The following is a 16,132-nucleotide window of genomic DNA, read 5'->3' as shown; positions in this document are numbered from 1 at the left end:
TTTGTTTGTGTGTGTAACAATCGGTTAACGAAGATAGTAGAGTCGAACTAAAAGGGTGCTATAGAAACCTGAGAAGCAGATGCTTATGGGATAAAGAAACGGCGAAAACGGCGTAGAAACAAATACAACTACGAGATGTATCGTGAACAAGCTACGTTTTTCGTCGCTTTCACTGATAATGGTCGCTGCTCGCTCATCGGGTTACTAATTGATCGTACTGTATATCGTTTTTGCAGTATATTACGTATACTTGTATAGAAATGTTACGTTAAATACGATACGGAAATATTTGACGTATCGATAAGAAATTTTTAGAATTACATAGTCATTGTGCATCCTTAAAACAGAAATATCATATCACATGCAAAACGATAGGTTCGACTCGTTTGAACTATTGTAGCATAAGTATAAATACAGTTGAAAAATCGTTCGTTTCACGGCATTAATTGCTACGCATGCATCGAAAGGCCCACTGTAAAAGCTTTTGTGTTTCGAACTTTATCTTTCCGATATATAGACATTAGCGATGATTTTATAATCGGACAACCGTATCACAAGATCGAATGAAATACACGCCTGGCTCGCGAATCAGAATCGAACGTATCGTACGTACACCACTTTCTCGTTTTATCTCTTTCTTTTCGTTCATCGACTATCTTTTTTTTCTCTCTCCTTCTCTTCTTCTGCTGCCGTTTCTTCTTCTTCTTTTCTTTCTTTTACTTTTACGTTACTTCTACTACAACTTTACGTTTACTTGTTCTCCTTCCATTTCACGAAGAAAGAATGTTTTTCAAATCGGAGTGTGGTCGAGCGCGATTCGTTCGGTACGCGGATCGGTGAAAAATTTGCATTTCCGAAAAGAATTTCATCGTTTATCGTACAAGGTTGATCGATTGTCGTCCATCGAAATTTTACCATTAGACACTTGGCCGAACTTCGATCGTAAGCTAAAGATATATTTGTGGACGAACGGTGGTACTTTACAGTGGTACATGTACTAGCATGCTGTCGAATACGAGAAACCGTTTTTTTTTTCTGTTTTTTTTTTTTTTCAATGTATGTACGTATAACGAATCGACAAAACTTACCGTTTGGAGAACCTCGAGGATAACTTGGAGAAGAAGGACGGTCTCGCTAATGGACTAATTGCATTTGTGTCCTGTGTATGCGTATGACCCTAGAAAGTTCATAGAACACAACTATACATGGTAATGCAAAGTTACGCGATAAATCAACTTAACGGTTTAGTTGTTAACTTACAACGTCTATATCGGAAATCTCGATCATCTTCGATCTATAGATCGTTAAAATTTTTTGATCGATACCATAAAAAAAAAAAAAAAAGAAAAGAAAATGTATCGAAACTTACGAACCTGAGTATGATTTCGCTGAGCTCTATTCTGGCCAGAATGGAACGTACTACGGCTTGGGACATTTCTCGGAAATGCCGGTGTTGTAGGCGTTGCCAGTCTATTGCTTGGAGATACACCCAAACTAGTTGAGAAAAGATCATGTTTCTATTATTATTCTCGTAATTGATGGGTAACGCGCTTGTCTATCGGTGCATAATACGTATATACATGTGTACTTATGTATATACATATCGATAATGTTTGCTTTGCCCGTGTCGGTTCTTTTGCTAGAAATTTGTGCATTTAAACGATACAAAAGATTCCTCGTTTCCGTTTCGTACATCTTATGGTTACAAACAAAAAAACAAGCAAAAGACAAGGATGCAAAATAAGAGAAACATAGGATGTAAAGTAAAATATGTTCACTTTTCACGCGAATTCTTCCGTGAGGTTCAAGGGAGCAGTTGTAAAAGTAGATAATGCACAAGCGATCTTTGTATGTCTTGCAAAACAAGCTTCGACAGTCTGAGCTAAGAAAGCGGAATTTGAAACGAATTAGTTTGGTTTATCTAGTGAAAGTTAAATGATTGGCGGGTATGAAATGTAGCGAAACTGTTTTGCGTTCTATTTGCGTATGCGTCGATAGGACGTACGATTGTTTCGAGGTAATTTGCTCCATCGAATTGACGAAACACCGATTAAATTCGTATCGGTTAGAGGAGAAAGAATTGGACACGTTTGGGAGATCCGAGTTATCGATACGTACGCGCGCGTGCACGTCGCACGGAAAATTTCGTCCAAAACGATAGCCAATTTGATAGGACGACGACGTCGCGATCGTCGTATCTGGATACTCGACGATTCCGACGTTACGTTGCGATATTCTTTTTACGCCGAGGCGTATGCTGTCACACGCGTTGCTATCTCAAGGCACACGCAAATTGCCGCATTGCCGCGGTGTTTACGTTAAACCGTTTCGTCTTATAACGTATGGTTACCCGCTAATTTTAAAACGAAAGACAACTTGGAGCAAAAATGCAGAATGGTGTTTAGTTGTTCGTGTGTGAACACGGTGATTGTAGTCGTAGGCGCAGAATTATGTGCGAGAAACAAGGTAGTTTGGATAAATGAGAAACCGGTGACCAAAGCCGATGATCGCTAGTAGATAACTAACAACGACGATACTCATGCAAATTAGAAACAAAAATTAGATAAAACAAAGGCGATTACGAATAAATGACCAGAAACTGTCCTAGGACGAACCTACGAGGGCCGATTTGCATCGCGAACAAGACGTTGTGCAATTTTTACGTTTCTTTGGAAGCACGAACGCGCCAGACACAAGTTCTAGTTGCCCTAAGAGAGTTAGTGGCCCAAGAAGGAAATAAATATGTAAAATATGAACGAATGAAAAGAATGTATTCGAATATTCTTTGTAGTTACAGTGTGCTTCAATAGTCTAACGTAAACTTCTGCCGTGCCCCGTTGAAATCGTTTAGGGTCAGCGATGAACGAGTTTTTTCATATGGAACAGGTTCGATGGCCTCGACCGATCCGGATCGAGTCTCTTGAGTGGAATTTAAAATTGTAGACTTAAACTTTAACCGATCCCTTTGAATTTAAGATATACAAAGATACGTGGTAGAACGATGTAATCAGTGTGACCGGTAGAGCGGTACGTTAGACTTTTGTCGCATATCTAATAGAGGACTGTATACAGGTTGGCTGATAAGGCTTTGAGGATCTGTACCTCTGTCTAAGAGGGTCAGCAGTGGCGAGTAAGGAGTTGTGGGCGTTGCGTGGTTGAGGGTCCAGTAGTGAATGGTCGCTGGGGGGTACGCCACTCGAGGAACGGTGACCTGCGCTGATGCTCGCAGACTTGGTGTGACCCCGCGTTGGTCTAGTGCCCTCGCCAAGGCTGTGTACAAAACTAATCAGCACTCTGCCCGGCCCTACTTTTCTACGATTTCTATAGCTATTCGCGACGACGTTACGTTTACTTTCTCGCGTTTCTCTTTACTTTAGCTTCTCTCTTTTCTTCCCCTTCCTCTTTCGTTTTCTCTTTTTCTTTTTTTCTTTCTTTTCCTTTATTTTCTTTTTTTTTTTGCTTTAAACGTTTCTAAGATTCTCGCTGAATTTCTTTACACGTTCGTAGTCGAATTTCTTCGTGACACGTATCGGAATTTCATAACGGAAGGTTACGTCATTCCGATACGCGAATGTTTCCTTATCGCTTCAACGTCAAACGACATCCCGTAACTCTTTTCCTTTTTTCTTTTTTTTTCTCTGTTTTTAGAAACTGTTCGAAAGGACAGGAACAAAAGAAAGGGAAAGAAGAGGAACGGAACGAACCGATGGTGGGTGTTGGTTCGCGTGTTCATTCATCTACGTCGATCGTACTACATAGATACGTAGGTATGTTTCGTAGGACGCGATCGGATTCACTGAAAACTAGAGGAACAGGGTGTGCTACGCGAGGGTTGGATGGGTAGTAGGGGGATACATAGGGTAGGTTAAGGCGAGCGGATGACAAATGAAAATTCTATCTGGCATTGCCAATGATATTAGCACGCGAGAACTTCTACGATAAGGGGAACGGAATGTGACGCTAAAACATAAACAGTGACGTATGTATGATGATGTTAATGACTGTTTTTATACACACACGCTGATAAATCTAGACATACGCTGGTAAAAAACAGAGTAAAGAGATATGTGAATGTAACTGTGATTCGGTATAACTTTAGCAAGCACTTGTATATGTATACACGTTTAATTAGACTATCTGTTTCGGTAGATCTGTCAAGCCATAAAGAAAGTGATCTGCGAACGAACGATTGGCAGGCAGCAGCCAACATGCTAGAGCAACGCAACAAACAAAGAAACTCCCTGGGGCTTATCATGACAGATTTTTTGTTATCGATCGGTCGGTTTTTCTACGTTTGTTCGTTAAAGATAAAGAGTTAATCACCTATTACGTGGTTAGTAGTCGGTACAACGAAAACATTGTTGTTTAGTCAATAACGGAACACTGTAACGTATATACGATTACACGGGCCGCGCCGGTTTGTGCGCGCGTTAACGAAATTTAATCGTTCGATCGACGTACACACTGGATCGTGCTCGCGATTCTCTTTCGAATACTTGCGTTCGAAAAACGAACGCGCTGTTACTTTTACAGTACCGCGATTGAACGCGGGAAGAACGTATTGCGCACGATCGCGCGGATCCAGCGTCTACGTTTCATCGAGGCTACTCTACGATCTTTCTCGTCCTTTGATTTATCGTGAGAAAAAAGAAAAGAATTCTTTTTAATAATACGATCTGAAAAACAATTGGATATCACTGTACCTGGGTGCGTCGTTGGTTCTTTCGGTAGACGAGGAGGACGTTTTCGCTTGATCATAGGAGATGGTACTACGTCGACCAACAGAACCAGGGGCAGGTGAGGTAAGAGGCCGACCACCACCTACCCCTGCGTTCATCGTATTGCTCTTGCCTGCCCATGCCCTACCACCGGGACTTGTACCCACGCCTAGAATGAACATTGTCACTGCAAGCCTCATTAGATATAGTTCAACACAAAACAAAGCAGCGTACTTTACTAAATTATGACAAGCATGGCAACGAGAACAAATAAAATTGGGGAGGGGCGCGCACGTGTTGCACCGTGCAAAACACTGCACAGCGTCTCATCCGCTTCCATCCGTAAAGAGAATCGTGGAATTCCGTTTTCCTTATTTGTTGAAACGATAAATGGTAGGAAACGTACGTGATAAATTCTCAGTGCAAGGATCAAAGAGAGGCAGATGCGACGCTAAAGTTACATGTACACGTACAATCGTAACTTTGTAACTGTCATCGGTATAAGCGAATACGTAGACGTCGTTACGATCGATGTATTGGTTCAAAAAAAAAAAAATGTAACTACTTTCGATACATGGTGATTTCGCTACTCTCGGAGAGTAAAGGACTACAACGATCTAGAATTAGCGCACAGCATCGATACGTCCTTGCGGTAACGTTTACGAATTAGGGGTAAAAACAAGACAAAAGGTAAAAGAGAAACGAACAAGATATAAATAACGAATTAATGAAAACATTGGTGGATCAGGGTACGAATCACGGGCAATCTTATCCAAAGCAGATACACGTTCGTGGAAGCTTTACACAATTACAGAGCCGCAAAAAACAATTGAACAGATACCGATCGAATTACGGTGGTACAAGTCACAGGATAACGAAAATAACTCACTAGTATCTAATTGGCCAGGACTGTTTTTAGGAGCCGAAGGTCGACTCGCAGAAACACGAGCGGTATTCTCCTTGATGGTGGCCGCGTCCACGGTATTTTGTCTCTTAAAATTACTACCGCTGCCACCAGTCACTGTTCCACCAGTCGTAGCAGTCGCGTGATTATGGTTCGTTGCGTTTCCTGGACTTGGTGCTGCTCCTAGCAAAATATAAACGTCGTATACGAAACAAGAATAGGATCAGTCGCGCGCGTAACAACGTGGGCTTTGGTCGTTACTAAGAGTTTTCCTACGAATATCCTCGTAATTGCTAATCCTTTAGCACGGGGAAACACTGAAAATCAAGAGAAACTCTCGTTGAAACATAGACACACGTTCGATGATCGAATCGTCGCTACTACCTACATAGGCTTCGTGATAATCTCCTAATCAGCTGATAGATTTACTTCGTCTTTAGGGTTCGTCAGCATAGCATAGCATACGTTACTAAGCGATACGTCCAATCCGGATTGACGCAGAGGTTATTTAATAAGTTTACAGTGGTAGTCGTTGATCTGGAATATGGCTGGAACGAAAGGTTTGACGGTAGTTACTTACGAAGCGTTTCAAGACCGGACGAGACTCGTCTACTTGGTTTTGGGTTGCTAGCGGAAATACTTCTATGAACACCTCTATGCGACGGACTCTGCACAGCGCCACCTGTGCCTCCGCCGCTTCCGCCACCTCCTCCGCCGCCGCCGCCGCCTCCCGAACCAGCTTGCGGTGGAATGTTGCGCAGCGACAATGAACTGCCTGACCGCGAGCCGTCGGATTCAGGCTACGAAACGAACCATTTTCATTTCTACTTCTTCATCGATCGCGTTAACCTTACGCGTACTTTCGATAAATCGAGTCTCCTTCCGTACTCACATCGGTTGTCTTTCTTCCTAAGAGTAAGTACGTGGCGAATACGTCATCGTACTTTGCCTGTCCTAAGGAATCTTCTATTTCGCTTCTCGTGTACCCCATACTAGCCAGGGCCTCTAAAACAAACAGGTGTAACGGCATAGTCACAACCACTAAAGATATCAGAATAATACGATCGATTCGACACAAGAGAAACATTACATTACTACGGCTTTATACATTTTCGCGATTTTATACACTTATCGATACAAAAGAAACATTTTCAAAAGAAGCCCGGTGCTATGCTGTGCGAAAAATATGCATTCACAGACGCCTCTTACTACTAATAATGCTATGGCTATTACTACTACCACTACTAGAGTACTACTGTCACTAACACCGTTTCTAGTACTATTACTATTACTATCGCTATTGCGCATAGTTTGGCGCACACATTAAAAACACAGCCAGCTCTCGTACGTAGTAAGATCGTCTGACGGTCCTATCGATGCGAAGAGTTCAAGAATCGTTTAATTACGACCAACCGTTGCTTGATTAAAGAGTCGTATACCGTTCACGGAACTGTATAGCACGTTCGATGCCGAGCAGCGTTACACGATGCGACGCGACGTTAGTCGACGTGACAACTGGGTGGTCGTAAATCATGCAGTTTTATTATTTTATGTAGAAACAATAAATAGTAAGTGTTATGTACATACTGGCAGACTCACCTATCCTCTTGTGGTCTTTATAATCAGGTTCAGGTTCTAAGTACGGTTTTAATTCATCGTCGTCATATCCCATGTTCATCCATTTGTCTTTCATAATAGTCTAGAAGCAGAGAAAAATAGGAACGCTCTAGAAGCAGACACTGTACGCGGCCGTTGATCGCGTTACGTTCGCCGTGATTATCATGTCTGGCCGCTTACCTCTAGGGAGGCCCGTTTCGTCGGGTTGAGCACCAAAAACTTTTTCAACAAGTTTTCGCAATCCGTGGACATGTAAAACGGTATTCGATATTTTCCTCGTAGTACTCGTTCCCTCAGTTCTCTCAGCGTCGAACCGTCGAAGGGCAGTGATCCAGACACTAATGTGTACAATATCACCCCCAACGACCAAACGTCCACTTCGGGCCCGTCGTACTTTTTACCTAAATGGCAAACAAATAGATCGATGAAATCGCTGCTTTCTCTCGAAAGGAAACAAAAGAAAGAAAAGAAGAGGAAAGGAGAGACAAAGTATACCCTGGAAAAGTTCGGGTGCTGCGTAAGGAGGTGAACCGCAGAAGGTATCCAACTTATTGCCCGGAGTGAATTCATTGCTGAAACCGAAATCTGCGATTTTGATGTTCATCTCGCTGTCGAGTAGCAAGTTTTCCGCCTTTAAGTCCCTGTGAATGATCTTCTTTTGATGGCAGTATTGCACGGCAGAGACGATCTGCCGGAACTTTGCTCTAGCCTCCTTCTCCTTCATTCGACCGTGCAAAACCAAGTAGTCGAAAACTTCACCACCACTAGCGTACTCCATTACCAGGTACAATGTTTTCTCGGTCTCGATTACTTGGAAAAGCTTCACTATGTTCGGATGGTCGAGCATCTTCATTATTCTTACTTCGCGGAACAGCTGTAACACGCAACAAACACCGATCACGTCTTCTCGTTAATAGCTTCGTTCTGACGACGATTCAACAACAACGCATTCCTTACCTTTTGAAGACTACCGGGATTTAATTGAGTCTTGTCGATGATTTTGATAGCCACTTCTTTCCCGGTAGGCACGTGCTTGGCAAGCTTTACCTTGGCAAAGTTACCTTTGCCGATTGTTTTGAGTAATTTGTACTTGCCGATGTGGGGCTCCTCCGAGGTCCGACTTCGAGACGAGAGTCGACCACCGCTACTCGACACTCCCACGCCATCCCCTGTCTGAAATAAACGCAGTAGATCTCGTTAGATTAAAACCGAATACGAGGGACGGTGGTGATTCTCGCATGGCGTTGCAGCTGCTGCGACAAAACTGAATTCTACCGACCGACTCAACGTTTCGGTCGTTTACGCGAGATTTCTCTATTCTCATATATGATATGATATATATATATCAGTCTTTGCTGGCGAAATTCGAATTTGGCTCGAATTCGCTCGACTTGTTACTAGAGCGCGTCGAGCTTTACGCACGCAATTCGCGTGTCGCGACCACGCGACCACGCGATCACGTTTCACATTTCCAGGGACGGAAACTCGTCGATGGGATTTAATCGAACCTCGTTAAAGAAACTTCATGCGAATTGCGTTTCTAATATCGCAGCGTTCCAGCGTACAGGCTGTGCAAAAATTTGTCGACGAAGTTGCATTGCAAAAGAAACGTGAAGATAGCTCGGAAGATGCAGAGATAATAATTTGTACAAGGTCAATTACCCGCGTATGGCCACGAGTGACCATCTTGCAAGAGGAGGCTGCAGCAACTTTCGAGGCCGCCAGTTTGATCGGTTTTTCTTCGGCGTGTTGCAAAGAAACAAAGAAAATCGACCGGCAATCGAGAAGATGTTGCTCGCAGCACCTTCTCCTTTATGGCGACCGACTCGATCGAAACAAGCTTTCGGCCGCTTCGGAGGTTAGCAAGAAAAGAGCATCAACGATCGGAACGCTCGAGCGAGTAACATTCGCTTCTCCGTCGTACTCTTCCCTGGCCATTTTCGTTTACAGCCGATGTGCAGCAAGTCCGTATCACCTTATTCATAAATCAGCCAGATAAAGCGCGTATACGACATCGCAGAGGTGGGAAGATGCGTCAAAACGGAACAAACTGTTTTCTGTCTTTTCTGCGAGGGATCCTTCCCTGCGAATCGCATAATGACACACACGATCGTTTTCTTTCGCGCTTTTCCGGTCTAACTATTTCACAAACGGTAGTAAAAAGATACTCGAGTTATCGGACAGAACAGAGGCTTTTACCGAGGCAACGACAGTTCGCGTTGACTTTCAACGAAAGTGGCAAAGACAGGAGGGGAAGGGATTCGTACGGTTGCGATCGGCAGCCATACAAATGCGTGCGCGTGTCCAAAGCGAAACGAAACGAAACATCGTCTCGTTCGAACAATCTTCGCGAACGATTGCCGAGTAGCTTCCTGTTTCCTTTCACAAAAACCAGTCCGAAAGCGTGCACGAATCTCGACGAATATTAGAAACAGTCGTTTACGAATCAGCACGTATCACTCGGACACTGTTTGCGTCGCAAGATTGGTCGCTCGACAACAGCGAAAGTGCACACTCGGCTGTTCGCACTGTCGCCTCGATGAATTCACCGACGAGTAGTTCCTCCATTGGTGACAGCGAAGAACGAAAAAGGGGCGAGGAGCGTACATCGATGGCGAGAAACGTAGACTGCCCGATGTCGGTCGACCCGAAACTCGTTAGACGAATCGAAACGGCGCTCGAACGGAAACGAAAAAAGCAGCGATCGACGCTCGAACACAAAGTCCCGGAGGCGTGCCACGAACGCGAACGCGAGCGCGAGCGCGTACGCGTCTGACGTCACTAATCACAATTGGCGGCCTTCGTCTGTGGGTTAGGTCGCGCGAGGACCGAGCGGAACGCATCCTCGTCCTCCGGTCGGTGACAGATCCAACTCCAAGGTGTCGCCACGCGATACCACGTACGAAACAGGACGCGTGACGTCCAAAGAGATTTTGCTCGTCGTCGCGTCACCGTCCGACGACTAGAGCTTCTCCCACGTATTCGTCGGTTAGAGCGGACTCGCTTGCCGGCCAAAGAAGTGCACAGCCGAGGGATGCGAAAGGAGAATCAATACGCGTAATGCCGCCACCCCCTACTGCTACTCTACAAGCGAACCACCCTTGATAGTCGAGCTTTCCCAGCTCTCCTTCCTTGTCCGCTTTGCCCTACGATTGTCTCGATGCGATCATCGCAACCACGAGCACGAACACAACCACGACCACCGGCGGTATCGCGATCATGGCGATCGCGATGACGACGACCACGACGATGACGACCACGACGACGACCACGACGGCCGCGACAACGGCGACAACGACGACGAGCACGACGATGATCACGTCTGCGCAAGCGTCAACCTCGGCAATAAGTACCGACTACCAACAACCCCTCTTACCAACTTTCGCGAATCGCCTCCGTCCTCTGGGGCGCGCGATCGAAACCGAGTTTTCGCGTCGTCAGCTGATCACGCGTTCGATCGACGACCATCGTCGTTTCCGAATTCGTCACGTTGTTAATTCGATGGGAGGAGAAGAAAAAGAAGAAGAATAAGAAGAAAAAGGCGAAGAGAAAGGAGAAGAAAAAAAAAAAGGAAAACGATCGAGCCGTGTCTGGCGAGTTACTTAACACGAATTCGGCGTATTACTCGGTTTGCAACGAGATACGATTTAAAGGGATTGACGAGCCAAGCGCTGGCTTAACGCGTGAAGAGATTCGATATTTTGGACCGGGTCGCTTCCAATCTGCTGAGCCGGGAGGAAAAAAAGGGGGGGGGCGGGACGAGGAAGAAAGAAGATAAGAAACGGGTTGCGGGGTAACGCGTGTGACGCAAAAGTGGGAAATCGACTTTGATGGGTTTCACGATCGTTAGACGATACACCCTCGTACGAGCGAGTAGACACGCTAGCCATCCGCGTCATTCTAGCTGAAACGGACGAGGAGCAGACTGCGAGTCTAAGTAGGTAGGTGATCCGGGCGTGTATGTAAATGCGTTTACGCTGCTGTGCTCTCGTTATACTCGACTGGTCAGCCGGGGTTTGTAACTACGTTCGCTGAACGTGGATACGACGATACAACCGCCGACCATCGGTCTCGACATCGCTCATCAGCATTCCACTTATCCTATCGACTCGATGGTTCGATCTGTATGGGTTTCGCTGCGATTTAACGTGGTTGTTCGAAGAAGAGATAAAACGGTAAACGAAAATTAAAACGGAAAGAAATCGAAAAAGAAAAGAAAAGAAAAAGGTTTGAAAAGAGAAAAGATGAAATAATGCTTGTCATTGGGAAATTTCCCTCGACCATCTCTCTCTCACTCTCATTCTCTCCGTCCGCTCTCCAAAGGATTTACTACTTCTATTTAATTGCCGTCCATTATAAACAATATCTACCTCCTTCTCATTTATGCCACTCTTCTGCATGATGTCTGACGACGGTTTGATCGCGTTGTTAACCGCATTGGTTTGTCGCCGTTGTTGCTGCCGTTGATCTTTCTTCGCGTTGTTGTTGGCCCGTGCCGCGACGAACGCACGCGCTTGCTGCACCATCCTAGTCTGCGCTCGAAGGGGCACTTCCGCTTCCTGTGCTCGCCTCGTGTCCGAGGCTGTCCTTGATAATTTCGTCGTGGCTTTCTTCGTTGTAACGCCCGCGTTTCCCGTCGAGTTCCTCGTCGCGTCTCCTCGATGCAACGGAGAGGCCCTTTTCGTTTTAATTCATCGATGGTCATTCTCTAACTCTGTCGTTCGTCGTTCTTTTTTTTTTTTTCTACGATTTTAGGCGTTAGATCGACGTGCCTCTTCGTCGCGCTTGCCTTCGCCCGGCTCTACGGGGCGTATTGCCGAGCGTGTTCGACGCTTCATAAAACGAACGACACGTCGATGATCGCGATACGCGACGCGTTGCACGCACGAGAAACGGATCTCGCAGAGTCACGCCTTCCCGGACGAGTCAACGAACGAGAACGGAACAGATTTAAGGGAACCGAGAAAAAACAACTAAATGGATAAAAGATAAAAAAGAAAATAGAAAAAAAAGACAAAAAACAAAAAATAAGAGAGAAAGGAATGGAAATGGGACGGAAGACCGTAGTAGTGCGCGTTGCGAATGCATGTATATACGCGAAAGAATTATTGTTTCGGTATGATGAGAAGAGAGAAAATGTTACCCCTCGGCTTCGTCATCCGTCACGTTTCGAAGTAGATCCTCGTGTTCCCTGTATCGAAGGTCCGTGTATAGAATTTCTGGCTCGAAATCCGAGCTGATCTCCAACTGGCGCGTTCTGGCTGCGAGAGTGTCCATTTCGATGGCCTTGACCTGCTGCTCCAATCGTTGAAGCATATCCGTACTCTCTGCGCCCGAACCTTTTCGCTGTTTCAGAATCAGTTCGAGTTTAACCGGAAGTTTGGAGTCGCTGTCGGAACAATCGTCGTCGCGTCGAGGACGAACCGCGATAGGCTGAACGATGTTCGAGTTTTTGAACGCCTTCAATTTTTCCTCGAGGCTCGCTTCGATCGCGACAGCCTTTTTACCGGCGATCGACGTCGCGTCGTTACCAGCGACGCTCGGTGAACGTTTGACGACACCACCCTTCGTCGAAGGATTCGCCATGCTTCCCTTTTCTATCACTTGGAGACGATGATCGTGCTCCACCAACTCCCACTGCTTCAAATTGTCCATCGGTGTACGAGCTGTCGCCACGTACCTTCCTGGGGCCGAGGTGAGACTCGTCGGTTCTCTGTTCGCGAATCGGTATCCACCGATCTGACGTTGCTTGTTCTCCGTCGTCGCGACGTTCGGCGTTTCGAGGCTCTGCCGCTCGGTTTGCGATCGAACCGAGCTTCTGCTCGGTTGGGCTCGAGAGAACACACTTTCTCGACCCTCCATGGTCGATCGACGGAGAGGTTATCGCGTTCGAACGTTCTCTATCTCTCTCTCTCTCTCTCTCTCGTCGCGAGAAAGAAGAGATACACTCGGCGGGATTCGATAGTTTTCCACGCGTCGTCAGCAAACTTTGGGAAAATGTTCGAACGTCGTGCAGCACCAGCGGTAATTCTTCAACATGGATCCTTCATCGACCGAATGGATCGGCTTCCACAGGCAGCTTGGCAGGTCGCGTTCTCTGTTAGAAAAACATGCGTTATCCTCGTTAAGGAGCCGCTGATCGCTTCGCTGGGCGACGATCTTCGTCGACGAAGGGACGATTATCACTCTTCACACGTTGAGACATTTATGTATGTATATTACCCAAAACCCGAGCACGAGGAACGAGGCACGAGGCACGAGACACGATCCAGCCGATTATCCTTCGCCGGTCTTATACTTTATTTCTTGTTGGCAACAATGACATATACATGTGTGTGTATATATAGAGGTATCGACAAGCAAAAAGCAGCGGCGCGTACAGACACACTTTATGTGAACACGAAAGCTTTCCTCGACCGAGGCGAACGGTCGTGATTCGTGATACTTTCTTGACGATCGATCTCGCCAGAGTACCAGGTGCGTCGACTCGCGGACAGGCGATTTCGATTATTCGCCGATTCGAAAAATCGAAGCGTGAAGGTGATTATGGTTGCGACGATTGCGACGAATACACAGGCCTTGTATACGTTGTCCGGCACGAATTTCTGATCGATGGAAATCGATGGTGGAAGGTGTCGATACACGGAAGGACGGGCAAACGAGGAAGAAACGAAAGAAAAAAAAAACAACTAACGAGAAAAGAAAGTGGATGGCACCGATGTTACGGTACTCCGCGCGATACATCGAACCGACCGATAAAGATATGCCACGCACGCGTCTTTCCAAGGTGTTGATTCGTCGATCTTCGAGTTTATTTTTTCACTTGCTTATCGCTCGATGGTCGCTAGTAGCTCGCGCTCGAATACGAAAAGGCACGTTTTCTCCAGCCGAACGAACCGACTATTCGATTCGCCGGGGAATAGACATCGCCCGGCGGAAATTGTTCGAACGGAACGCCGCGGTAAAACTCGGAGAAAGCAACTTCGCAGTTAATTGCGAAACGGATCGGGGTGCGTTCGATGGAAAAGTTGGAAACGTTTCGAGTGCAGGTTGGTAAGCGCGATAAGAAACGCGTCTCTTTCCGTTGTAATAATCTCACGGTTGGCCTCGATGGCGGCGCGATATCTAAGAAACGGTACCGATTTCTCGACCAGAATAAACGCTTCGCACAAACCTACGGAAACGTACGCAAATTTCTCGCGTTATCGACGTAAACGGATAGGAGAAGAGTAGAAAAGAAACGAAGGAAGCGACGAATCTGTATGCGGTAGCGAACGAACGTCGATGGCAGGTCGGAGAGGAAATATTCGTTCGATCAACCGTAGTCGTAATCGTTATATCGTTCTATATCGAATACACGCAACGTATCTCTCCTTCGACTAAGTCACCGGTCGTCCAAGATGGAACGCTCGTGCGACGCGGCGGACACTTTGCGAAAAAAGGCGGATCGATCGCCGAAAAGGAACGAACGCTGCGAGGTTGCGCGTCAACGGTCGGCTACGAACAACTGGGTCCATTTCCCCCGAACGATAAGCGCACGACCGGCCAACTTGACTTCGTTAGACCGTTATCAGCGGTAGATGCTGATAAGCGATACAAGCAACCTAACTCGAGCTCGATTCCGACGCCCAAGTTGCGAGAATCTCCAACACGACCGAGCCAAGAAAAATAATATATTTTCTGCTTGTCGGTGGGAGTAATTTATTTTTTTTTTTAATCGAAACGACAAGAACGATGACGAGTAAAACCTGAAAACTGATAAAGGCGCGTCTTCAAACAAACTAGCTTGCAGAGTAAGGCGAGCCCTCGTCTTTTTTACCTAACGATAAAAGTATCTGCAATAGGTCAAAGTATCTGTGGTACTATCCAGTATATGGATTATCCGAAGGAGTTTCGCGTCGTAATTTTCCGGGAAGTCTGCTTGTAATCGATTTTCGACGGATCGTTTCGTTGCGACGATTCTCCGATTCGGTTTGCCAAGACGAAATTCCCCTCTGCGGATTTTCTTTCAAAAATTCCCACGGAAAAAGACAATTTTTGAGCAGTGCATCGTGATCGATAATAAGAGATTTCCTTTTTCGCTTACTCGCGTCGAGCGATTGGACAGGAAGCGAGTGAGGTCAAGGAGAGACGGAGAGGGAAAGAGAGAGAGAGCCTTCTTATCGCTGGCGAAGATGTTTAAATCGCGATTTCCGAGAAGGTTAAAACCTACCAAAGACAGTCAGCTATATCTGTATATCTGGTCTGGAGGATAGATTCGTTGTCGAGACGATAAAGCGGAGACCGCGCATTCCGCTTGCGCTGAATACTTAGAGGCAGTAAAGCATAAGTCGTGGTTAAGAATGGAACAGGTGGCTAACAAGGCTAACCTGGAAAAGATATCTCACTCTCGTCCGATCGAAATCGCGCTTCACCCACGTGAACTTGATGCGAGTTCTCGTTTGCATTCACCGCGTGGCAACGTGCGTACATAAGTAAAAACAATCAACGCGAAGCAGCAACAGCAGCAGCCAACTGTTTGCATCGAACGTTTACCAGCGTTCTGGTCCATCGAGCACAGATACTTGGATATCGGCGGTAAGCAACGCTAAATGTTTAAACATTCATTTCCATCGTACGCGTATTTCTCGTGGTTAATTCGGTGTGTAAACTTTCCCTTAAGTACGATATTAATCCGCGTATCGCGAATTATCCAAGATACAAGATAAACGACTGGTTCGAGAGAAGTTGGCAAACTACGCCTACTGACGTACCAATTAGTCGTACGATTCTCGAGTAACGTGAAATTACACGCAGGTTACGTAAAGCCTCGGCGTCCACTTCCTTTCTTCTACATTTTACCTTTACGTTTTCAGGCTTTGCCCTTTTTCGATCGTTCCAGTCTATCCTTATC

At 45.9% G+C, this 16,132-nt stretch overlaps 1 protein-coding gene across 18 annotated transcripts in view; it reads right to left on the bottom strand.

The window, feature by feature from the left end:
* Positions 1-16,132, bottom strand: part of LOC138182364 (serine/threonine-protein kinase MARK2) — a 44,279-nt gene that overhangs the window by 8,602 nt on the left and 19,545 nt on the right. For 5 of the 18 annotated variants that reach the window (XM_069118117.1, XM_069118123.1, XM_069118128.1 and 2 more), the window contains exons 2-14: positions 12,383-13,336; positions 11,610-11,916; positions 8,197-8,412; positions 7,735-8,113; positions 7,420-7,640; positions 7,210-7,321; positions 6,515-6,627; positions 6,203-6,422; positions 5,608-5,805; positions 4,704-4,905; positions 3,103-3,270; positions 1,374-1,494; positions 1,089-1,177 (exon numbers count right to left, since the gene is read on the bottom strand). In XM_069118117.1, the coding sequence (XP_068974218.1) occupies positions 1,089-1,177; positions 1,374-1,494; positions 3,103-3,270; positions 4,704-4,905; positions 5,608-5,805; positions 6,203-6,422; positions 6,515-6,627; positions 7,210-7,321; positions 7,420-7,640; positions 7,735-8,113; positions 8,197-8,412; positions 11,610-11,916; positions 12,383-13,101 (3,065 nt within the window). In that variant the 5' untranslated portion in view covers positions 13,102-13,336. Of the gene's footprint in view, positions 1-1,088; positions 1,178-1,373; positions 1,495-3,102; positions 3,271-4,703; positions 4,906-5,607; positions 5,806-6,202; positions 6,423-6,514; positions 6,628-7,209; positions 7,322-7,419; positions 7,641-7,734; positions 8,114-8,196; positions 8,413-11,609; positions 11,917-12,382; positions 13,337-13,933; positions 14,897-16,132 lie in introns of those variants that run through there. The other 13 variants (XM_069118122.1, XM_069118124.1, XM_069118130.1 and 10 more) reach the window with 7 other exon arrangements.

This window comes from Bombus flavifrons, chromosome 8, assembly GCF_040668555.2.
Source record: "Bombus flavifrons isolate JBK064 chromosome 8, iyBomFlav1_principal, whole genome shotgun sequence".
NCBI lineage: Eukaryota > Metazoa > Arthropoda > Insecta > Hymenoptera > Apidae > Bombus > Bombus flavifrons.
The sequence above is the reverse complement of the archived record's forward strand: the minus strand, read 5'-3'. Positions and strand labels throughout refer to the sequence as shown.